The sequence below is a fragment of the Choloepus didactylus genome, chromosome 20 (genome assembly GCF_015220235.1).
Source record: "Choloepus didactylus isolate mChoDid1 chromosome 20, mChoDid1.pri, whole genome shotgun sequence".
Lineage (NCBI taxonomy): Eukaryota > Metazoa > Chordata > Mammalia > Pilosa > Megalonychidae > Choloepus > Choloepus didactylus.
Genome location: NC_051326.1, coordinates 16,637,715 through 16,662,996, shown reverse-complemented (window position 1 = coordinate 16,662,996; position 25,282 = coordinate 16,637,715). Strand labels below are relative to the sequence as shown.

The window sequence follows — 25,282 nt, the reverse complement described above, 5'->3', positions numbered from 1 at the left end:
TGTTCACATAAGTAATATAAAGTGATATGCTTGCATTTTTCAGAAGCATTTGCAAAGATGGCACCAATTTATAAATAGCTACTGAGTAGGAGCTCAACACAAAGCAGTGCATTTCAAGGCAGTGATTGTTGGGGAACACCTAAAGGGCAGGGAGGCCCAACTCCTTAAAAGTAGGGCCAACTCTCAATTATCTCTGTGTGGATTATACTTTGTATGGTTTCAATTAGAGGCTTTCCTCTGTACATTTTTGGGTTTATTCTCTTACATCTGTTAGTGCGAAACCAGGTAAGATAAACTAATTTAAAAAACTGTTTTAGCCTAAGCAAATTACAACCAAGAAGGTAAATCTGCTGGGAAACAAAAGGCTCTCAAAGTCAGTATTGACTGTCTGATGCCTTGACTAACTAGGCCAAAGCTGCTCTGTCTGAAATGGCTTATTAAGGTATAGGCTAGTTCTATATAGTGAGTGAAATCAACCCAATCCTGGCTTGAAGACTGGCCATTTTGCATACCAAATTACTAAAGACTAAAGGTCTTGGTTGACTTGCAAGTTGAACAGGTCCATGATTGATTGACAGATTAATATAACACAAGAAACATGTAAGTATGCCTATTTTGTGGAAAAATCCTGCAAAGTAATGTGAGGAATACATTAGAATATTGTCCCGTCTTTAATTTATGTATTATATATTATCAAAATTGTAGATTTTTCTTTTAATAAGGATGATAACCAAATGATCAAAGCAAGCATGTTTTGAGTAATCCTGAAAGTTTTAAGACCTGATACTGGAAAGTTGCTTTGAAACAAATGAACAACAAAACCCTAGGTAGGGTTTCTCAACCTTGGTACAGCTGACGCTTCAGATCAGGTTGTTGCTGGGTTCTGTCCTGTACATTGTAAGATGTTTAGCAGCATTCTTGATGTGTACCCACGAGATGCCAGTAGCACCCCCTTGGCTGTGACAACCAAAAATGTCTCCAGACACATTACCAAACGTCTCCTGGGGGGCAAAATCACCCCTGGATGAGGACCACTGGTCTAGAGAAATTCTCTTTTTGAGAACCACCCCAAAATTATACATATGCTAAAGTAAAAGGAACCCAGCCAGGACACTAAAGGTTGTCTTGTTTATTCTTATAGGTGGTTTAGAACATTTTTAAAATGTATGCTGAGAGCAAAAGTGTACTCACTGTGTACAAGAAAACAAAAATCTTTCCACATCAGCAGCAGAGTGAGTTTTGTAAAGCCTTCTGCATCATATTCCACGACACCTCTATATAATAAAAACATACACACACGAACAAAAAACTCTCATAAAAATAAGGTATAAAAGAGTTGGAACCAAGTGAAGAATATATATTCATAAAGTCAGAGGTATTGAATCCAAAATACATTTAAGGCGAGCAAGTGGGGTAGGTGAGGAAGGGATATGGAATGTCAGCATCTCGTTTCAGTCATAACTTTGCCTGTTATTATCTATTATGACCTCAGGCAAATCACTTAGCCCTTGGAGTTGCTGTTTTTTCATTTGTAAAGCAGGAATAAAATTACTTGAAAGCTCTATCACAGGGGTGTGAAAACAGTAAGATAAACCATAAAATCCTGTGTTAGCTATTAATTATTAGTAAGAGGGCAAATTAAGAAATCAGGCAGCAATGACACTATGAGGGCAAATGTTGCCAAACTGTCTGGACAGTAATCGTTAAAGCTCATTTTTGCTGGATACTAACCATAATGAGTAATGACGATACTGCTAAGTTTAGGATTATATATGACTTCTTCCACAGAGCTCAGAAGTGGTGTTCCCTTGCCCACCCCCCCCCGCCCCCCCCCACCCCCGCTGGATTCAAGACAAAGTAGCCACCTTGGCTTGGCAGCTGCAGGTTCGGAAGGGAGATACACGCCTCCTGTGTCAGGGAGGACAGCTGCTGACCACGAAAGGGCTGGGCAGAGTTCTGCCGGGCAACCTCCCGCATCTCCCTCAAGAGCAGAACGCCTGGCATATTACTGTAACATGACAATACTACCTGCATGCTGGGAACAGGAACAATTTTCTTTCTCTTCTATCAAAGAGGTCTTTAGGCATCTAAAGAGGCCCTTAGGCATCTCCCCGGGCAAGATCAGACCACTGATGTTGAGGACCTCCCAGTATAAGTAGGAGGGGCGACGTAGCCAAGGCTAAGTGATTTGCTCAAAGACGAGTGATGTATAATTCAGATCTTTCGACTCAAGTCAACAATTCTAATCACCAGTTTGTGTTCTTGTTATGAATTTATAATTAGCCCAATATAACACTGATATCTAAACTTTGTGATCCTGCATCCCATCAGCAAAAACAAGCTCATATTCTTTATTGTTATTCATATAATACAGGAATATAGTAGTACTTGTGTATAATTTAGTAGTAGTTGTACACAACTATTACCATGTTATATTATATGAATAAACATACACAAAACAAACATTTAAAAAGAATGAGATATAAAAATAACATAAACACAATTTTCATATTTTTCTTGTACCCCAGTAGAATGGATTGTGTAATGTGGGGTGCTGGACTCTAGTTTGGAGGTCACTATGCTAGATTCTTCATTTCAACTACGCATACTAAAAAAATTTTATTCAAAAACTAGAACACCAGTGATGTCATTTATCAACCACTGTTCTAATCCAAACGTATTTTCTCAAAATATTTACAAATGAAGTTGAAAAAAAAAAAACCTTAGGTATAGACTCACGGGAGAACGGGCATACTGTTTGGACATTGGCACTTCTATCTTGGAGGAATGAAAAATTCCACAACAGGCCAGGAGAAAATTTCTTGAAATTGTTTTTAGGAGTCAGAAATTTTGCTTATAAGTATGCCACAGTTTGTCAGACTATCCCAGGGAATGGCAGACCTTATTCCTGATTTCACCTTCTCTTTACAATTCTCACTTTCCTTTTGTCCTAATTGCTTCATGTACTTATTTAAAAATTTAATTTTGTTACTGTATAAATACATATTTATGTTCTATAAACCTTCTCTGGAGTAAGGTAGGATAGAAACAGACCACCAGAACCCTTTGGTGCTCTGCCACCCCAAAGGGGTAGTATGTTCCACCTTTGCAAGGAGATGGTGAGGAAAATACATTCTCTCCCCACTGAGCTAAGCCCTGAGTGGAGCGTGTGAAGTCCTCTGATGTCAAGTAAGGAAACAAAGCTGCAGAGGAGCACAACCACCAGCCACCTGGAGAAAAGGGTGCACGGGGGACAGCAGCAGGAGGATGTGCCCATTTCGTAACTGTGGCTCCACACCGCCTTCTCCCTCTTGGTGCCTTCTTCCAACTCCTAATCTCAGGTGTGAGTCATATCTTTAGTGTCTAATGCTAGATTTTCTTCCCAAATCTGCATGGCAAAGGGACTTCTGTCAGGAGAACTGAGTCCTAGAGAAACAAGGTTCCCACCATTGAGTTACTGAATTTCTCAAAGTTTCGGGACTTTCTTTAGTAAAACGTGTCAACAATACCTGCCTGGTGTGCTTCACCTGATGCTGTGAACTGACGGAGGTGAAAGTGCTGGGCAAACTGTGTAAAGCCTCAGACAGCAAGCAGGTGCTGTTACCTTTACGGTGTTCTGAGGCCACTCAGGCTGCTGCTCCAGGAAAGGTACATGACTCTATTATTTGCTAAAATAATGCTAAGAAAAACCATCTTCCAGAGAGCTTCAGTGTATGCAACAGAACAAAGAATCAAAATGGCACCCAAAGGGTATCATCTATGGGAACTAAGAGCTATTTTCTTAATCAGCCCCCACCTTACGGTCACCAGGAAGCAAGGGCATCGCTGGTACAATGGCTTAGAGAAGAACTTACGTGCCGAAGTGACTGAGGAAAGCAGCAATATATTCTCTCCTTTTGTGGTATCCTTGAATCACATATTGTACCTGGAATAGGAATCCAAAGTTGAGAAGTGAAGTAGTAAATTTTTTTTTTTTTTTCCTGCATGGTCATACATTTATGTGTTCACCACCTTCACCGCTATCTATATAAGGGCATCTACATTTCTTCCACAAGGCAGGAGGGAGAGTCAAAGAAGGTAGAGAGGCAAAAGAAAGAAGAAAAAAAAAGACAGCTAGGAAGCAGCAAAAGGAAAAATAACTTTAAATCAAAGTAGAATAAAGAATCAGACAATACCACCAATGTCAAGTGTCTAACATGCCTCCCCTATCCCCCCCTCTTATCTGCATTCACCTTGGTATATCACCTTTGTTACATTAGAGGAAGCATAATACAATGATTCTATTAGTTACAGTCTCTAGTTTATGCTGATTGCATCCCTCCCCCAGTGCCTCCCCATTTTTAACACCTTGCAAGGTTGACATTTGCTTGTTCTCCCTCGTAAAAGAACATATTTGTACATTTTATCACAATTGTTGAATACTCTAGATTTCACCAAGTTACACAGTCCCAGTCTTTATCTTTCGAAGTAGGAAATTTTTAATGTATTGTTATGAAAAATTTCAGAGATTCAGAAGTAGAAAGGATAGTAAAATGAACACCTATATTCAACAACTGTGAATGCTTTGCCTGGTTGCTTCATCCAGAGATCTACCTACCCACCTATATCACAACCTATCAATCAATCTTGTTAAAAAATTTCAAAGGAAATTAGAGATAGCATGACAGTTTGTCCCCAAATACATGCATCTCCTAAAATCAAGGACATTTTCCTGCATAATCACAATACCATTATCACACCCAACAAATTTAACATTCTCTGAATTCATCTAGTACCCTGTCCATTTTCAAATTTTCCCAATTGTTGTCAATTTTCTTATTTTTAATTGTAGATACATATATTTACATCATAAAATTTGCCATTTTATCCATTTTTAGGTATACTATTAAGTGGCATTAATTACATTTACAGTGTTGTGCTACCATCCGTGACTATTACCAAACCATTTTTTTTTCAGTAGGAGACAATTATCAAGGGTCAGACATTTTATTTGTTTTTGTTTTTTATGCCTTTAAGCTTTTTAATCTAAAATAATACCACCCTGTTGAGTGTGGGTGTATGTGTGTCTACATACGAATATGTGTGTGTGTGTCTGCATGTACATATGACATTGGCTTTTCAAAGAGCCTGGACTAGTTGTCTTGTAGAATGTCCTGCCATCTAGATTCCCTGACTGTTTCCTTCTTTTTTCCTCTATCCCCTGTATTTCCTGTAAACTGGAAGTTAGAGCTAAAAGTGTGATTAGATTCAGATTAGATATTTTTGGCACAAACACTTCATAGCTGGTAGTGAGTTTGGTTACTTGGTTAAGGTGGTGAGAGCCAGAATGCCCCCTTGTAAAGATGTTTTCCCTTTGTCTTAGTGAGAAGTCTAAGGGTGTACCTCTTGAAGCAGGTAAAGATTAAGTTCCCAGTCAACCTTTCATCTACTGGCTTTAGTATCTGTTAGAATCCTGGTCTGAATCAATTTATTTCATTAGAGGCTCCAACATGGTAAGTTTTCAATTCAATCATTCTCTTGTCAACTGGGGCTATTTGGTTATTTGGAGCTGTATACAAATCCTACTGAAAAGGCAGGATATTGCTTAATTCTTTTTATATTCCTAATATTCAGAATCAGGAGTGGTGTAACAGGACATTTGATTTTGCCTTTTTTAATTTCCTTATTATCACCAAATGACAGCTTCTAATAAAAAAAAAAATTGTGAACTTGTTAAGCCACGTATCTGCAAGACAGTCATTTATCTTTCAGCTTCTGAACACGAAAAAATTTTCCTTACAATGTCCTCCTCATAAAGGCTGAAAGAAACAGGAGGGAGAGACCCCTAAAACTATTTATATTGGCTGTAGCCACACTGAATTTCCATGAATAACAAAAGCGTGAGATAAAGTGATTGAAATAAGCTTGACACAATCAGTACCAATAGCTGTGTTGTACTCTCTAAAAGTAAGACAATTCTATTTATATAATAGAGGTTTATGTCAATTTATAAAAACAGTGCTTACTTTGTAAGCTTAATGCAGGATCAGAAATGTTATTTTGGGAAAAGAAAAACAGATGATAAGTTTGCTTAAGTGGCTTTGTTTTAAGGGAATGAAAACAGTTCTTTCTGTATACTTGATTTCAAAAACAGAAAACCATTTTAACAGAAACCCACAACAAAACAGGCTATAAAGATAGATTCCAACGTAATTATGGAAATTCATTTGAGGAGACTGATTCTCAAAGCAGCCCATACTGTCCTCATTCATGGCAAACAGAAGAAAACCAATTTTGAAAGACAAGTAAAATTGATGAAAGGGAACCAGATAAGAAAAACGGTCTGATTCTTATATTTCTGGGAAAATGGTATTATAATTTTTTGTGGAAAACGTATGACTAGAAATTAATCTCAATTGGAGAGCTTTAAAAAGGCTTTTCTTTTCAGTTCTGGAAGACCAAATTTGCATTTTTCTCTATAATACTGAGACATAGATTTGAAGGCAGGGCAAAACCCCAGAATGTAAATAAGAATTCTGTGCTGCGATCAGTTCTGTAGGAGGGCAGAAGCTGGGGGCTATGGTCCAATGGGGAGTAACCGCTCCATGAGCACTAAATCCCCTGGAATCTATGCCAGGCCCACAGACTGCGGAGTTGCCAGATTTTAGCTTCTCTGACATTTAAAAAATAATAATGAAGCCTTTGAAATGTTATTGTACTTTAAAAATGTTTTCTATATAGAGATGAGGTATCTCTTGAATGAAAGAGACAAACAAAAGATCTATTTTTCCAAGCCAGTGTGAATAAGTCAATAGGAGCAAAAAAAAACAGCACTTTGGCAATTAAACAAACTGCATCACAGTCCATGTGGGAGGGGAAGAGAGTCAGTGTTACTTGTGGATTAATGCCTCCAGTTTTCAGATGTGTACACTGTTGTGACATTAACATGAATATTCTCATACTTTTTGGAAATAGCTGACAACAACCATTAAAGTAAACTCAGCTACTTGCCAATGTAATGGCTCATTAATGCAGCTAACAGAAACCTGCAGAAAATCTGATATGCTTGGGTGTAAGACCAGCTGACCCAGAAATCTTGCCTCTAGGGGAAGGACTCTAGAAAACTGCTACCAGACATGACAGAGAATGAAAAACTGACTACTGAAAATGAGGTACAGAAAAGCAGAAAGAGATGAAGGCAGATTTTTTAAAGAATTATACTGGTATCAATTAATGGCAAACACATGCGTGCACATACACCCACACACACCCCCACACACACACCAGATAACTGGGAGATGAATGGGTTCTAAAATTTAAAACCATAAGAAGGCACAAGATCTAGCAAAAACTTAGGTCATAAAGGAGATTCAAGAAAGAGGACGTTTAAATCTCCAGATATAAAGATCAGAGTTGAAGATAAGACTGGAACAGGACATCAGAATCCTTAGAAAAGGAAGGAGGGCAAAGAAATAGGGAGGGAAACAGATAAACTGTAAATTCAAAGTAGGAAAGGAAGGTGCTAGATGGAGGTTGAAACTAAGACTGAGGAGGATGGGTATATGCACGATAACTCTGGGCACGTGGTATGTAGGAGTAAGAAGGAAAGCCTCGCAAGATGGAGAAGCCAAGGGACGTGCTTTTACCTTGTTGGTGAGCAGGTGGCAAACTTGAGGAACATAGTCAATGAGACATCCTCCTCCTGGAAAAGCTGGGATATGAAGTGCCGAGGAGCCTCCAAGTGCACTGAAAGGACAAGAGTACAAGGGACACTTCTCTTAGGGCTCAAGTAATTTAAGAACTGATAACCACAGACTTGACTTCTCCTACCAAGGTCTGGCCACTAAGCGCCTAGATTATTGATAATTGGAACATGGGCTTTGTTTTATGATTACACTTCTACACTTTAATCTATTTTGTTAAATAAGCATGTTGATGTTACACATCAATAACAATGATCTTATCACACAACAGTACAAATTGGCAAATTTGATTGACAAGTGTAAATGTCTTTACCAATATTAAGGGGTTGTGTGTATTAATGAAACACACATGGTTTTATACTCTTCATTATACCTAATTCAGTGTCGGACAAAGGAAAGTCTTTCATTAAACACCAGAACTTAAATAAAATAAAGTGATGCAACATTGTACAAATGTACTGGGAATAAAGAGACTAGTTTTGCAGCTTCCCAGCTCTATTATTTTGGGTATCCTCCTTGGGCTTTAGTTTCCTAATTTTTAAAGTGAAGCAGGTGGTCTAGAGCAGGGGTTGCAAACTCTAGGGTCTACACAGCCTGGGCAGGCAATGCAAATGAACAGAGAGAACTGGTGAGAACTGTAATGAGCTGGAGATTTTATGCACAGTGGGATGAGCTCATCCCTGCTTTGCTCCAGCTGGTTGCTGACAGGTGGGAATGCAAGCCCAGTCTAACCAGATTCTAATTTTTCTAAAGAAGCCAGAAATCTGGATTTTTGCATGTAACCTCCCATTTTTCAAATGGTGTAACTAATTCAAATTTTTTTGAAATATTGTGCTACCTGCTCCCATGTCTATGGGCCAACTTGGGCAAGAAGTTTTCAACTTCTAATCCAAGGAAACACTGATGTTCAAATCATCCAAACAAGGGGGTACAGTCAATAACCACTGATCCAAGCACTAAGATATAATGTTTGATTCAGAAATAGTTCCCAGAAACTTTCAAGGGGATTCCCTTCAGTTTAAATTATCCAGCATATGAATATTAAAATTGTTCAGAACTTACAGCATGCATTTCATATATCACCCTTACTTTTGATTTCAGCTTCTCTTACTCATTTTCTTTTTTGTTTTGCTTATTTTAATTTTTTGCTTATTTTTTCCTAATTTGTTTTGCTTATTTTAATGTTTAACTTTGTTTTAATGTATGTATTTCTATAATCCCCTTAAACCTTCTCTGTAATATAGGATGTAAAAAGAACCCTAAAATCCATTATTGCTGTGATTATTTATTTTCCAACTTCCCACAGTAATGAGGTTGTAAATGGAAGCAAAAGGTGTTATAATAACAGCCTTGAAAATCATTCCTGAAGTATTTAAGACAGATTGACTCAGCCTAGAGTTTATGATACAAGGAACAAAAGATATAAAACTACTAAAAGGATTCCATACCCATCACTGTCTCTCTATTGCTTACAAATTTCCAAAATTAATTTTTCAGATAGAAATGAATTAAATGTTTATTACAGTAAGACTTTGTTTATGGGAATGAAAAATCCCAACAAACAAAATCCCAGTCAATGTGGAGTGGACACATTCACTGTTGGCCTTTTCTGCACATATGATACCTAGGAGCATGACAACTCTGACGGTGAGAAAATCATAAGAGCATTTGACTAAGCATGACTTTGATGAATCATCTATACTCTGCAAACTGCAAGGAATAAACAAGATCATTATTTCTTTTGGCTACTCTTAGAGCAGACATTGGATTAGATTTGACCTAAACTCTGAAGTAGGCTAGGAAAATTCCTAAGATTTCCTGAGCACCAGAGGAAGGCTATTTGTCCCATCTTTTGCAGGCACAAAGTACAGAGAGGGCACACATTTACCTGGAAGGGTCTAACAGTTCCATTAGGATGGAAAACCAGTTAGGAAAAAAATCGTACAGTACCAGAAAAATAAATCCAATATTTATATTCTGTAGTTATTGGTCAAATATCTGTGTAGAATATCTTGGCATAAAGAATGCCAAGATCCAGGCTACTCATAGCTTTCTTAAAGGAATGATCCTTGGCATAACAGGATTCCAAAAAATAAAATATGTGGACAGTTTGCTGGAATAGATTGTAATGGACTTTGACCTACATAAAATATTACAGAATAAGTACTTAATCATTCATTAACCTGCAGACAAGGAATGAAAATAATCTGTGGATAATACTCTGAACTAGACTCTCTCTCTGCTTAGATCACGTCATTCTGAAATACAGCCATTAAATTAAAATTACCTATAATGATGGTCAGAAGCAGAGGTGTGGAGAAATCCTGAGACCAGCAGTTGAGCTGCTGACCCGAGAGACGGTTAACCTGCCTTCTGCACCCTGCTTCTGTGATAATCAAGAAATAACACTTGCTGCTAGGTGCTTTCTCACATTACCTATAAGTTAATCCTCTCCTCAGTTCAACAAAGTGGGGATTATCACTATAATTTTATGGAAGAAATCCAGGCTCAGAGAGTGGAAGAAATTTCCTCAGGCCTACACAACTAAAAAGTGGTAAAGCTGAGTGCTGAACTCATGTCTGCCTGTCCCCAGAGTCCAGATAATTTTTCAGATAGAAATGAATTAAATGTTTATTACAGTAAGACTTTGTTTATGGGAATGAAAAATCCCAACAAACAAAATCTCAGGCAATGTGAGGAAGTCAACGCGGAGTGGGCACATTCACTGTTGGTGAAATGTGGTGCCTGCCTGAGCGCGGGGAGATTTTCATCATGGAAAGGCTGTAGGGACAGGAAGAAACAGTGCCTCTGGCTGGCAGCTGGGTCAGGATTCCAATGAGGGAAAAGGACTCCTAGAGGCACTCGGACCACCACCACCTTTACAGGAGACCCCGATATACACCTCACCTCCCTTTACAATTTCCCATATAGTGGTGGAGCAACCATTCCTGTCAATTTTGTTCAAAACTGAGTACCACCCACCCCTACCATCACACACTCAGACTGCCCATGATGGACCAACTACTCTGTCCTGTCTACCTGTGAATCACTTAGGTAGCATGCAGGTAAGCCTCTATGTGTAAAGCACTTCAGAAACTGTGAAGGACAATTTTAACAGAGTTTATTTTTAAAAGAATGCGTATTTCACCCTGTATTTAATTCAGTAGTTTCTTAGCTTGCAAGGGCTGAACCTAACATCCAGTGGCACACACTGATAAGTGCTGCTGATTCATGTATAAATATCCGCCTTATGGGTAAATATTTAACAGACTTGCTATAGCCTGAAAGCTGCCCTGATCACACTGAATAAACAAAGTCAAGTGCCATGAAATAAAAGAACGATTATGTTTTTAAAGGGCACAAGATGAAGGAGGTTAGACTTGTGATCACTACTTATTTAACAGTAATGAATCAAAAATATTGGACTGAGCAAGTACAACAGAAAACTCACCCTAGGCAGAGGATCCAGGGCTCACTTGATATTCCCAAGATTGCGGGGCTGGCTGGAGAGAAGGCAGGGCCTGACTTACCTACTTCATGGCTGGGCTGGGGCTCGGGAAAAGGGTGAGGAGGAGATGAAAGGGACCATTTGGCGTTGACTCTTCCGATCTCGAGAGCGGACCAGTGAGAAAGCAGGGGTAAAAAGGAAAAGTAAAGGGGTGTGGCTGGGTCTCAGGCTGGGCTTGGGAGAAGAAAAGGGCAAGTGCTTTCTATCTCTTTATGGACTGAAATGAAACATGAAATTAGTTGATAATTCTTAGAAATGAAACTGAATTGGTGGATATAAATTAGAAGGCCAAGGCCAGAGCTTGAGAAAGCTTTCCGACAATGGAGTTAGTTAAATAGACTAAAAGGTAACCAGAAAACCATTTCCAGGTCATCTTTTTGGCTTTAAAAGCCAAACGTAAGAACCATCTGTATTAAACATAGTAACAATATTCCTTCCCATACAAATGCTGCAAATAGAGCCTTTTGTCACTCTGCTGTCTGTTAATATTCGGAGTGTCTCTAATATTCAAGGCTTGATTTGGCTATAGCATGACAGCATAAAGGAAATATTTTTTTTACTATTTTGATATGGAATAATGCAGGGAGTAAGCTTGTCTGAAAGCTTGGCTTGGGACAATGCGGTTTCAAATTTGACCCATTATGGAAAAGCACCTCCCTTCCCTGTCATGTTGGCTGAGGAAAACATAATTTGGTCCTGGAGAAAACCAGAAGGGCCCGTGGCTCTCAGTTATAATTCTTGCTTCTGCCACATTTTCTTTCTGTGGTTCTACTCAATTTTCTCTTCAGTGCAGTGGGGGTAACTCTACTTCTCCCAGAGAGCCTCCTCTCTCTCAGTGTTAAAAGGGTTAGAGTACAATTAGAGAAATGCTAATACTAAAACGGCACCATGCAGTCCAAGAGAGACTTCATTCTCGAATGCCTCTTCTTTGGGTGTTCTATGTCCAAGAGTCTGTGTGTGGCACTGTCTCGTGTGCCCCTGAATCGGCTTCTGAGGGCGAAGGAGTTGACCTGGCCACCTCCTCCACTGTTTGAGTCAGGAGAATGCTAGGGGTCCAAGTGGAGAAGTGGGGAACTTCCTGCCTGGTAAATGGAGACAAGCTGCCTCTAGCTCCCAAGCAAAGGCAGCTTCTAAGGAAAGGTATGCCTTCAGTTCAACTTAACACTAACCGTAGGCCTATCTGTAAGGACCCCTGTTGCCCCTTCTGATGTGTGACTAGGGCACCACTGATAAGGCCCTTCAAGGTAGAAGAATGCCAAGGACCTAAAGAATCTGGGGCTCTCCATACTACCAGGCTATGTTTCCTGGTAGCCTGCCAAGAGAGCCATTAAAATAAAACAAAAGTCACTTTGCCAGGCACTGTACTAGGCACTTCACTAACTCTAAACCTCACAAGAACCCTACGAAGTAGATCTTACTTGCCCAACTTACAGATGAGGAAACTGAGACTCTAAGAGTTTGACTATCTTGTTCAAGATTACCCAGCTTGAATCCATACCTCTGTGTTTCCAAAGTCTGTGTCCTCTCTCATTAGGAATTCTTTCATAGAAAGATGGTATGGAATTTTAAAAAACCTAATTCCTCTACTGACACAGCAGTATAAGTGGCCATAATTATCCTCAAAGCTTTTATCCATAAAGTTTATCACCCTGCCACCTCACTTTTTTCTCACCTTAAGATATCACATATCACAACAAGCTAAATTGGTAGGATTAAACCCAGAAGGGCATTAATAATAAATTAAGGAGAGGTTCTGGAATTTTTTTTTTCCTAACTGGATTTTTTTTTTCCTGGTAAGGCATTTTCTAGACTTGTTAGCCCTCATCTCATTTTATAAATTCAACTTTGAGCCATCTCAAGGGTCTCTCAATCCTTCAGGTAAACATAATCTGGATGTAATCCAATATGGAAAAATCTCCATGAGAAGAACAGGAGGGGAAAAAAATATAAGATAGGTGACCATGATGATGAGTTAAGTATATAAGTAGGAAAAATAAATTGGGGGAAGTTATGCTGGGCCATAGGCTCTAAGGCATCACCATAGGTCTGGCTACATGACATTTGTGACTCATCTTATCTTTCCATTTAGCACATTTCACAGTGTAAGCCAGGACTTTATTAGAGTACTATGTTCTATTTCTTATTTCCCACTTTCAGAGGGACATATAAAAATGGGAATGTTCTGAGACAACAATAAATACAATCAAGTACTCAGAAAATGCTCCTCTTTGGAGCAAAGTCTAAAGAAGTTGAAATTGCTAAATTAAATAATGTGGAAGGTTGTGGAAGTATTAAATAGATTAATTTTAAAATATGAAGGCATATTACATGGATAATTTTGATCAACTGTTCTCTGCTTAGGCATGATATAAATGAAAAGGGTTTTAAAGACAATAAGAAGGATTTGGTTGGCAAAATGAATTCTTACAGAAGGAAGTACTGAACAATAATTCCATTTATTAAGCACTATGTACCCAGCAGTATGCTAGGTGCTCTTCCTATACGATATCATTGATTCTTTACACCAACCTCTGTGAGAGGTGTTATCTCATGTTATAGATGAGAAGCCTGGGGGTCTCAGAGAAGCTACATAACCTTTCTAAAGGCAGAGACTGGTGAATAACTTAGAGAGGCATCTAAAGCCAGGTCTCTGACCTAAATCTTGCAGGTCTTCAGATAACACTTTGTAACTTCTAAATCCTTATCTGCAGACTTGACATCTGGCTCCACATGTACCAGATTCAATAGGCTCCTTCCAGCTCGGGTGTTTCAGGCAGATGCCTGGGTTGACTGAGCCCTTGAGCTGTTTCTAGGAACATTTATTAAACTTATTTAGGTCCTGAACTAAAGAGATCTGTGCCTTTTTCATTCCAGGCAAAGGAGCAACTGGAAACCTGGAAGAATTTTAAGGGGCAGAGGCCTGGGTGGACATTTTCCAGCTGAAAGGAGGAGGAATGTAAGCAAGGAAACTTCAAATCTAAACAAATACAAGAGGTGGGAATACTGTCATTGCATACAGACTATGCCTAATAACATGAAAACTAACCAGGTTTTTGTTCAGAAATGTGTTTTGGTAAGAATTTGTTAACATCTCAAAAAGCCTTTAAGGGGCAGTAATCTTAACAGATGTCCACCATCCGGATTTTGTTAGCATGTGGAAAAGCATTTTAAGGAAACCCAAAAAAGAACAATGGACTTAGCAGATGTTTTATTCAGATTTGGTATGAACTATGTAAAATGATGCTCAGCTACTCAAGACATGAACAGGCAAAGGGAGAGGAAAGTTTTCTTCCTCTTGTTGCCTCTTGATCACTGGCCTATTACCTGCAGTTGATTCCATAACAATTTCTTTAAGACATCAAACTATTTTCAAATACCTGTATTCAGGAATGAGTGCATTTTCTGTGAGTTTGTTGTAAATTTCCAACTTTGAAGCTCTACTGAGCGGCTTTACTACTTTACCATTACACAGGCATACTTTTCCTACAAATTACCTTTAAAACATTTTTACTGTAAAAACTCAGTGCATAAAATAGGAACTGTAGACTAAATCTATACTTCCCTCCCCCTTCACTAAACACAGGTTTTAATGATGGTCAAAGAAAAATGCAGAGAATAAGAAAAATCCCTGTGCTTTATGAGCACAGCAAAGGGTACGGCCAGATTCCTGTTAACTGGTATTTACTGCAGGCTCAGGCGCATGAACTGCCCAAGGCTGCTTCATGCAGGAAGCTTAGCTGAGAGGCTGCACACAAAATCCAGATCCAATCAGCCAGGATACTGGTGCATAGCACTTTACAATGTGTTTCCACAGTGCTTCTCATGTGATTTTCTACAACAGTCTTACAAGGTAGCAAGTGTTAATATACTACCCCTTGCACAGATGAGGAAACCGAGGTTGAAATCTTTTCCCTGAACTAGTGGTTCTCAAATTCATTTACTTAAGAATCATGTGGGGAGCTTGTTAAAAACTCAGATACCCAGGCCCCATCCCAAAGAAGCCAATTTATTAGATTCAGCAGGTCTGAGATGAGACCTAGGAACCTGCACTGATCCAGTTCTCTAGTATCATGCGGATGCAGGTGGTTCTCACACAACACTTTGAAGAAACACTGCTCTGCACCTCACTCTGTGGACACACAGCAGAGACTGGGAATGGAGGGGGAGAATAAATGCAAAATTGCCTTCCGTTTTCAAGGCAGTGGGTCACTGACTATTTGAAGAGTGCTGTGGGCAACAGAAAGTAAAGAAAACACAGACATGCTCTTAAGAAGTCTAAGGTCTAGGAGAGGAGAGAAGACATTTATGGAAACAGCTAGAGACAAGGTAATTACTGCTAAGTATATACATGGGCAAATGAAGCGTGGTTCCATGCAGGTAACCAGAGAGCCAGGCAAGAAGGCAGTCCCATCAAGCCTGGGGCTGGAAATAAGGAGGACATAGATACTACTTTCAAGGCAAGGCAATGGATCAAAGGCCAGGACCTGGGTCAGGAACTCAGTGTGGACAGCAGACCATGCATGGGTCCTGGACCGCACCGAGCATCTTTTTGCTCCAATGAGAAAAGCATATTTCATTCTTAGGGTTGCCCAGGGTTTGTACTGGTAACACGGCATCTGCCTGGAAAGGAAGTAAGAGGATGTGACGGTGGATCCTGATGCAAAGCTAATGGCGACATGGGCAGAGAATAAAAATTGAGGCCAAAAAAAAAAAAAAAGTTCTGCTTAGGAATAGAGTGAGAGATACACTGGAGATAAGGAAAACTCTATGGTTTGAGAATGACCTCGGCCAGTCTCTTTGATAAAATGTCTTTACACTGGCAACTGCTAAAGTTTTAACTCCACTTCAGACTTTTCCTGAACTCAGGACTTATACAGCCAACTGCCTACTCAACACCTCCACTAGATGTCTGATAGCTCCTCAAACATGAGCTGCTCACAGCCGAATCCTGCATCTGAAACTTACTGCTCCTGCAGTCATCCCATTTCAGTAAATGGCAACTCCAACCTGGTGGTTCCTCAGACCAAAACCTCAGTCATCTTGACTCCTCTCTTTCATACCCCACCTTCAAGCAATCAGCCTGGTCCAAGCTACCATAATTTCTCATCTGGATTACCCCCATATCTGTACTGGTCTTACTGCTTCCATTTAGAAGTGGGGCTGCTCCCACTTCAGGGTATTACCCAGTTCTGCTATTCTCTCTGCCTGGTATTCTCTTCCCTGTCCATCTGCAGGGCTTGCTTCCTCACCTGCTTCAGGTCTTCCTTTTATGTCACCTTCTTAGTGAGGATTCCTGAACAACTGATTTAAAATCACCCACCTTCATCTCCAGTAACCCCTCTTCTTTGTTGTATTTCGTTCCACAGCACATATCTCCATAAGACATTCTACAAATTGTATTTGTTAATTGTTTTCCTCTTCCCCCCACCCTACGCTGGAATGCAAATTCATCAAGAGTGGGGCTTTGTCTATTTTGTTCACTGCTATATCACCAGAAATGAGAATAGTGCTGGGTTCATATTAGGCATCAATACCTAAATATTAAAGTCGAATGAATATAGGGAAAGATATGGGAGTCAAATTTCCACATAGGCATTAAAAGTCAATAAATATATATATACCCTTTCTGAAATAGCCACTGTGGAAAGGAAGGTCTAGGACAGGAGTTGGCAAGCTTTTTCTGTAAAGCACAGGTAGTAAATATTTTTGACTTTGTGGCCATATGGTCTCTGTCGCAACTACTCAATTCTGCTCCTGTAGCATGGAAGCAGTCACAGACAATACGTAAATGAATAAGCATGGTCATGTTCCAATAAAACTTTATCTAAGGACACTGAAATTTGAATTTCAGTTAATTTTTACATGCCACAAAATACTGTTCTTTTGATTCTTTCCTATTTAAAAATGTAAAAATTTTAAAATGCAGCCATACAAAAATAGGCTGTGGGCTAGATTTGGCCTTTCGGCCACAGTTTACTAACTCTTTATCTAGGATTATAGGAAAAGCAAAATTTGACGGCTATAGATGCTGAAAGTAGGAAAAATACTGAGGAAGAAATATAGGCTAGAAAGATCTTGATTAGTTAAGCAAAAATAAAAACCAGGCCCTTTGGTCGAACATCTTAGAAACTATGTTTGATCGGCAGGTAAACCACAAGCATCAGGGTTTTTTGGGCAAGGGCAAGGTGAACATTAGGCAACTCAAGGCCTGTGGGAGTTCTCACAATGACATTGGATGGGAACTGGGTAAGAGAGAGCTATTTATATGATCTCGAATGAAATTTGAGGCATATTCTGATGCTTTTTCTTCGCTGCTAGGTGAAAATGCTGCCTACAAAAGTCTTCCTCCCACCCAAAATACTAGCTGTTAGTTGGTGACTGATCTTCAGAAATATTAAGATGAATCATATATGCTCTTTTCACAGTGCAAAAAGAGACAATTTCAAAACTCAGAAAATGTCACTTCGAGTGGTCACAAACCACACAATAGAAAAGCTGCCCAGCCTTAAAATTGTAAATAAACAGAATTCTGCTCCTGCATGGAATCTTTTTCCCTCTTTGGGAACCCACTTATTCTCTTTGGACCTGCCTCCAAGGCTGCTGGTGTCAAACCTTTTCAGTCCCATGATCTGATGATGGCAGGCAGCCTTTGTTCTCTGCCCCTCTTCCCTGGGGCCCACTCTTGCCAACCCTGCTGTTCCCGGGAACTCCGGGGCCTCAGCCTCACCTCTTGCTCAAATCACTGCTTCTTCCCACCTGCAGGTGACCCGTGGCCTCCCGTGTCTCCACCGCCCTCAGCCTGGGGTGGCCTGGAAGGCGCCAGCTGACAAAGAGCCCAGTCTTCACCCAAGCGCCGGGAAAGGACCCCTGTTTCTTTTTTCTTCCTGCTCAGAGAAACAGGTATTTTTGAGCTTTGATCCTTAAGCTCTGTTTTCTTTCTCCTGTTACTAAACACTTCACTCCATATCCTGCACCATTCCTTTTTTTTTTTTTTTTTTGCAACTTCATCATTTTTTCCACATTGCACTGTTTGGCACAGGAGAAGGAGGGAACCACATCAAATAAAGGAATGCAACCACAAAAGCTGCCTTGAGAAGCAAGGCCCCAGAATTTTTTTTTTTTTTTTTTGGTCAATTTACCGTTTTTGGACTTGTTCTCCCATAATCAAATCCTCCCTATCGTGTTAACAATGTGGTGGTGTGTCAAAACATTGGAATTCTGCTTCAATCAGCAACTCAGAGCTTAACAGGAAAATGAAGCAACAAAATGTTAGTCTTACTGTTAACCTTCGGCTAGGCCTGTACTTGGGATGGGAATGTTTGCTTCTTGATGCTCCGTGAGTCAAACCTTCAGAGTTCTGTGAGCACTCGGGGCTGTCAGGAGAGGCGGTGACTTGACCATTCCTTAGGCATCTGCCACTGCTAGAGAGACGACCACTCCAGGTCCCACAAACTGCAGCTCACTGCACTAAGCCACCACATTTTTAGAAAGCCAGAGTAGAGTTTAGACTGAATTCCCTGGCAAAAATTTAAAAGCAGAAGCCATCTTACTGGCAGCAATTCCCTGGCCTGATGCTATGACACCCATGATAACTGTAGTTATCACAAGAGAGCTTGTGCAGAGTTAAAGTTTTCTTTTTCTTTTCTTTTTTTTTTTAATTAAAAACAGGGGTCCAATGTATAACCCATTTACAGACAACAATAAGGTGCCACCATTCCAAAATATTTGAGAATCACAACTATACACCCTCAGGATGTGTGTCACAGTTAATGTTTAACAATAGCTGGCTAATATTCATCACGAAAGAAAATGTTAGTTAGAGGTTGAGTACTTTTGATTTATTGATTTTTATCTTTTGTGACTAACTTGGTAAATTAAACTGTTCATAACATGAAGCCAAGTATTTTTATCATTGTTTTTGTTTGGTTTACATGGAGTTGTCACAAGACATTTTGGTTAATTTTGGGAACTGGCCTGTTCTTGAACAGCAGCTGTAGCTGATGAGACTTGAGGCAGTGACCTTTCATCGTCACCTGCTCCAGCGCCCCCAAGGGACAGGACACCCCTCCAGGAGTCTCCTGGGGAGAGGGGAAGGGGTGGCAGGAGGAAATTCCCCCTTCCATCCCTGTCCTAGGGGAGTGTATAAGAATCTTCAAGTGGTGAAATGTGCCATTGGGAAAAAAACTCTAGAGCTAGTTCAAAATGGACTAAAAGGGCAGATTTTCTAACCAACAAGCCCCCTTCCACCCACCCCAGTATAGGATCACTGAGTCAAACATACCGAAGGAGAAGTCCTCTATCCTCAGAAGTTAAAGACCTCCTCAGTGAATAGGCTGCATTGCTGCTCTTCTAATTTTAGCAACATTTAGCCTGGCCCCAGGTTTACCATCAAGAGCCAAACTACCCTTGTCATTCCCAGTTGCCCACTGATCTTCCTGCCCTTTCTCTTATCTCTCTTTCCCCGCCCCAACATATACACCATAGCTGCACGATATGATAAAGTCAAGGCAGTAGATAACGAATGGAGGAAGGACAGAACCAAAGCAAGGGGCTGCAGGCAGGTGCTTGCTTAGAAACTCTCTCTCCTCAACATTCTGCTGCTAGGCTGAGGGGCCAAGCCCTGGGGCCTGGCTCCTGGTGCCAGGCTCCTGGTGCCAGCTGCTGCCCCAGGAAATGTCCACAACTGTGAGCACAGGATGTATCAGTTTGCCAAAGCAGGACACAGATATGGGATGGGGGCACTATGCCCCTCCACCGAACCACCACCCCTCCAGGCAGGGTGCTCCAAGGACCCACCTGGAAAGCAGGAGTAGCCACTTTCAGGAGCAGATGGGGTGGGGGGGGTGGGGGAGTTGGGGGGGTTGGGGATAAAGATGGCGGAAAAGGACATCTGGGAATTTGGAGAGGTAAGAGATTGAGGCGGTTATAAGCAAATTCAGTATTTCATCAAAAATAAGACATATTCAACATATTCCTATCATTTAAAAAAACATTTTATCTTACTAAATAAATTGTTTACTTACTAATGGAGAAAGTGGGAGTTCAGTTCTGTTAATACCCATCTGTTCAAAACTGGGAGCCTGTTTCTGAATATCATAATTTATTTACCTGTATCTTTTATTTAAAAAATACCCATCAATTTAAATACTATTTTTATCAAAGTCTCTAAAATAGACAATTCAAAACAGCCATGACAGTAAACAAGGGCCTACACATTCCCAGGCACAGACGCAGGGCAGGCCTCAGGGGAAGCAGCAGGAGGGCCGGGCGGAGGCAACCTTCACTGCAGCTTAGACTTGGGGATCTGTGTCTGGGGTGGGGGTGGGGGGGCCTGATCACTTAAGAGGGCAGAGATGTTTGCCTTCTGAACACAGTGGCACCCAAGCAACCGTAGAACAAAGATCACAGCTTCCAGCAAATGCAGACAAGGACAATGTCAATTTAACTGGCCAAACATACTTGAGGTTGGCCTAATAATTTTTTTGAAAACCATTTTCTTGGTTGCTCCAGAAGTTTGATTACTACTGTTTCCTCAAGCTTTCAGAACAAAAACACTCAAAACTTACTCCTAGAGCAATATTAATAGCACAGCACGCAATGTAAACATGACCTGTAAAGAGCTGTATGGTTGAAGCACAGCTACTAAATATGGACTCCGTGGTGTGTGAATGCATCACTATTGCATCAGTGGCATCAGTGGACCTGAAACAATTTCACCCAGATATACTCAGGCAGAAGAAGAACCATGTAAAATGGACCTTTTGGTGTAAGGATTCAGTTCGAGGCCCTCTTCACTCTCAGGGGTCCTGATATTCTCTAAAACCCAAAATCCCACAGAATTCTGTGTAGATGTTATCACCTTAGAGGAGAAAGGCAGGGAGGACCCACGTCTTCTGGGTTACCTGGTAAACCTTGAATATCAGTGTTCCAGGCTCAGGGGCCCACCAGGCCCTCCTGCAAAGCTTCCAGCCACTCAGGAAGGCCCCACGGCCCCGGGCTCCCAGTAACACCTCCCTTTCCCAGTCAGAAGGAGACGCTTCTCAGTACAGCCTGGGGCCGCCTCAGGCCAACTCGCTTTTCTGGGTATTTTCTCTTTTCACTAGGAACTAGCTTAGTAGTCAGGGTCACTCCAGAGCGAAGGGGGCTCTTAAGCTCACTCACATCACATTCTCAAACCAGGAAGCTTTGGGCGCACTCATTGCCCAAGCAGCGAGCACACCGACTGCCTGAGCCTCGGTGCGTGGGTCAGGTCTGTTCTGAGAGAAATGAGCCTCCTTGGGAGGGTCAGGCCTGGTGCCAAATGCTGAAGAGAACAAACGACAAGTTCAGACAGGTAGGACCAAATCACAAATGCGAACAAAACATTTCAAACAACTTAAATATCTGTTGATTGAGGAGTTGAATACATTATAGTGAAAATTCTAATGGAATACTATGTAGCCACAAAAGAGAATGAAGTATATAAAGGGAAGAGAGCAAGTTGCAGAATAGTATGTGACATATCATACCATTTTTGTGGCTAAATTAATGCAACAACAACAGCCTCCAAACTGATCCAACAGGGACTACTATTAAATCCACATTCCCCTCTGCCCTTTCATTAAAGCTAAGCCTTAAGGCTCACTGTCCCAAGGGCAGTTACTACCCAAGTCAGAGAAGCCCACAGGGTGGGGAAGAAGGAGGACACAGCACTGGATAAGCTTCCCCACCTCCTCCCACTCTTAGCCCAGCCAGGAACAGAAAGAAGCAGAGGCAAAGGGGGAGGCAGTCAGAGAGAGCAGGGTCTGCCTAGGTCCTCAGAGAACTTCCTCTGGCCAGGGTGGTATGTGTTTGTGTGTGTGTGTGTGTGTGTGTGTGTGTGGCAGTGGTGGTGACAGGATAGAATCCATACATTATCTGAGGGAAAGCCAAACGGAGAGGGCTCTAACTCCACTTCCCACTTGGGAACTGAGGAGCTCATCGCGCAGTAAGGAGCTATAGTGGGACACAGCTATCACATCTTACCATGTGTACTTCAGTGATGTTGGAAAGTTATGATTGGCACATATTACCTTTGTAGGAAAGAGAAATAAGTGAACACAAGAGAATACAAGGTACTGAACTCAGGCCGGTGAGTGTGAAATGGGAATGGCAAAGACAAAATGAAGGAAGTACTGAGTATTTCATGGTTTCGGTCTGGTTTGAGTCTCTTTACTCCCAAGGCCTATGGTCTCTATATTATTGATCTGACTTGTACCACTGTTGAGAAGAAACAGAAATAATAGCTCATACATATTGCACACTTCCCATGAGCTAGGCATTGAAATGGAAGCTTCTTTTATTATCTTTATTTAATCCTTATAAAAATTCCTGTAAGGCTGATATAGTTTACAGATTATCAGGAACATTTAGCAGGTTAGGTAACAGACTCAGATTTAACCAGGCCATCTGATTCCTAAGCCTGTACAGTTTACCACCGCTTCCCCCACCCCCTCCCTGCCTCCCACCACAGACCAGGGCTGCAGGGCTTTAACAATAACTTAGCTTTTCTGGTGTTCAGTTTTCTCATCTACACTATGAGGGTGGGACCAAATACCTCTCAAATCCCTTCTAGTTCTATCATTCTACTTTGGCCTCATGCAATGGTGTGGGCAGGCAGGTTGTTACTTAGATTAAGAAGGCCAGGAGTATGTTTTATTAAAGGAAACTTACAAAGAAATCACTTAACAATTGAAAGATACAGTCTTAATTTACAAACTTTCCCACCACAAAATTAAGAAATACTGACTAGTTGCTTAAGGCACCTTATCAGAAGCAGGAGGTCTCAAGTCCTAAATTCAGGGAACAGGAAAACTGAGCCATGACTTGTCCAATATGGTTTTTTCTCACGTGCTCTAGGTGCTCTGAAGTCTCTGCAGCCAGTAGCACCACCTTCCTCTTGGACATTAAGACCCACATGCTTGCTTGGCTCCTCAATATAGTTTGTCCAACCCTTCAAGCACTGTTTTTGAGGCTCTGTTACTGCTGCGTATTCCCCTCAGCACCCATTCTTGATGATAAGCCTATTCTTTTTAACCAAGCATGAAAACAATCTCCACTGAACAGCTTCTTCATTTGCAATTCTCTGCCTGACTTTTTCTCTGATTGAACAGAAATCAGTGCCTGGCACATGCCCTGAACAAGGGTAGGCATTTGTGGTAGGCACAGCAATGGTGCCCCTAATCTCCAGAGCCTGTGACTGTCACCCTACATGGCCAAAGAGACAACGCAGATGTGATTAAAGTTAAGGACCTTGCCATAGGGAGATTATTCTGCATTATCTGGTTGGGCCCAAGTTAATCATGTGTCCTTAAAAGTGGAAGAGGAAGGCAGAAAAGTGGGCCAAACAGATGTGACAATGGGTGAAATGAGAGAGAGGAAAGATGTGAAGCATGAGACGGACTGGACCTGCCTCTGCTGGCTTTGGAGATGCAGGAAGAGGGCCATGGGCCAAGGAATGCAGGTGGCCTCTAGAAGCTGGGAGTGGTTCTTGGTTCATTGCCAGCAAGGACATAGGACCTGAATTCTGCCAACAGTCAGAATGAATAAGGAGATGGATTCTCCCCTGGAGGCTCCAGAAAGGAAAACAGCTGCTGATACCTTGATTTTGGCCTGATGAGACCCATTCAGGACTTCTGACCTACAGAACGGTAAGAAAGTGAATTTGCATTGTTTTAAGCTACTAAGTCTGTGGAATTTGTCATGGCAGCAATAAAAATCTAATACAGCATTCAAAATACAAAAGTTTTTTGAAGGACAGACAGTAAGGTCAGGTTATCTTTCTTTATGCAACAAAACAAATAATGATAGTAATGAATAAAACAAGCAGTAAGTCCTTTCTGACACAAATATATTAACGGATAAATAAATAAATGGGGAAAGATCTTCTTTACAATAGAAAACCAACTAATAACGTAGAAGGAAAGACGGAGCTAGAAAATCATCATGGATGTAAAAATCAGTCGGTGAAAGCCTGATGAAGATATTTACATAGTTTCAAAGTAGCTCCCCAGCAATTTCTTATTAATTACAAAGAGAAAATCAGTATCTTTAGAGTTAAGGTGGATACCACCTTAACCAAATGATCAAAGTTAACATCACCATTAGCGGGACAAACTGACATCATGTGCCTCCTGATATGATACACTGAGGACATATCACATCTGTGATATCACTGTCCAAAAAGCATAAACTGAAACTAATCATGAGGAAACATCAAACAAAACCAAATTGAGGAACAAAATAACTGACAAGGTCAAGAAAGATAAAGAAAGGCTGAGGAACTGCTCCAGATTAAAGAATAATAAAGATACATGGGTCAAGTGAAGGCAATGTGTGATACTGAACTGGATCCTGGACCTGGGTTAAAAAAAAAATAGCTAAAAGGGATATTTTTGGGACAATTGACAAAATTAGAATTATGGACTGTGGGTTAGATAATAGTACTATGTCAATGATACATTTCCTGTTTTAGGTAACTGTACTGTGATTATGTAAAAGAATGCCCTTGTTCTTAGGAAATACATTTTAAAGTATTTGGGGATAAAGTGGCATCATGTCCCCAACTTATTCTAAAATGGATCCAGAAAAAATATGCATACATATATAAATATAATATAGAGAGAATAAGGCAAATGGGGTAAAATGTAAACAAATGGTGAATCTGGGTAAAAGTGTAAGGGAGTTCCTCTATTCTTGAAATTTTTTTCTAAGTTTAAATATCAACATAAAAAATTACCAAAAAAAAAAACCACCCTGTTATTTATCCTTCCAATTCTTATGCTTATATTAGAGCCATAAGATCCTGTGTTATATTATACACAGAGAAAATTATAGGGAAAGAAAATTTGAGTTCAATAAGCTTAATTTTCTTTAATGCAATGAAATATATAACTGGCTAGCTGATTTTTCAATTAATGTTAATATTCTATCATACCTTGCACACAGTAGGCAAGCAAGAAATATCTGTAGACTGATCAATTAATTTATTTGCAGTAGGGAAGTCTGCATCCCAAATTAATATATGTAGACAGATAACATGATCTGAAACAAAAACTTCTCAAAAATTGGCTTT

General features: G+C 40.5%; 1 protein-coding gene across 3 annotated transcripts in view; it reads right to left on the bottom strand.

Moving 5' to 3' along the window:
* Positions 1-25,282, bottom strand: part of BABAM2 (BRISC and BRCA1 A complex member 2) — a 514,378-nt gene that overhangs the window by 101,090 nt on the left and 388,006 nt on the right. For all 3 annotated transcript variants that reach the window (XR_005213277.1, XM_037812636.1, XM_037812635.1), the window contains exons 8-10: positions 7,626-7,725; positions 3,855-3,925; positions 1,192-1,274 (exon numbers count right to left, since the gene is read on the bottom strand). Coding sequence is in view for 2 of the 3 variants with exons in the window: in XM_037812636.1 (XP_037668564.1) it covers positions 1,192-1,274; positions 3,855-3,925; positions 7,626-7,725 (254 nt within the window). In the remaining variant the exon portion in view is untranslated. The remainder of the gene's footprint in view (positions 1-1,191; positions 1,275-3,854; positions 3,926-7,625; positions 7,726-25,282) is intronic.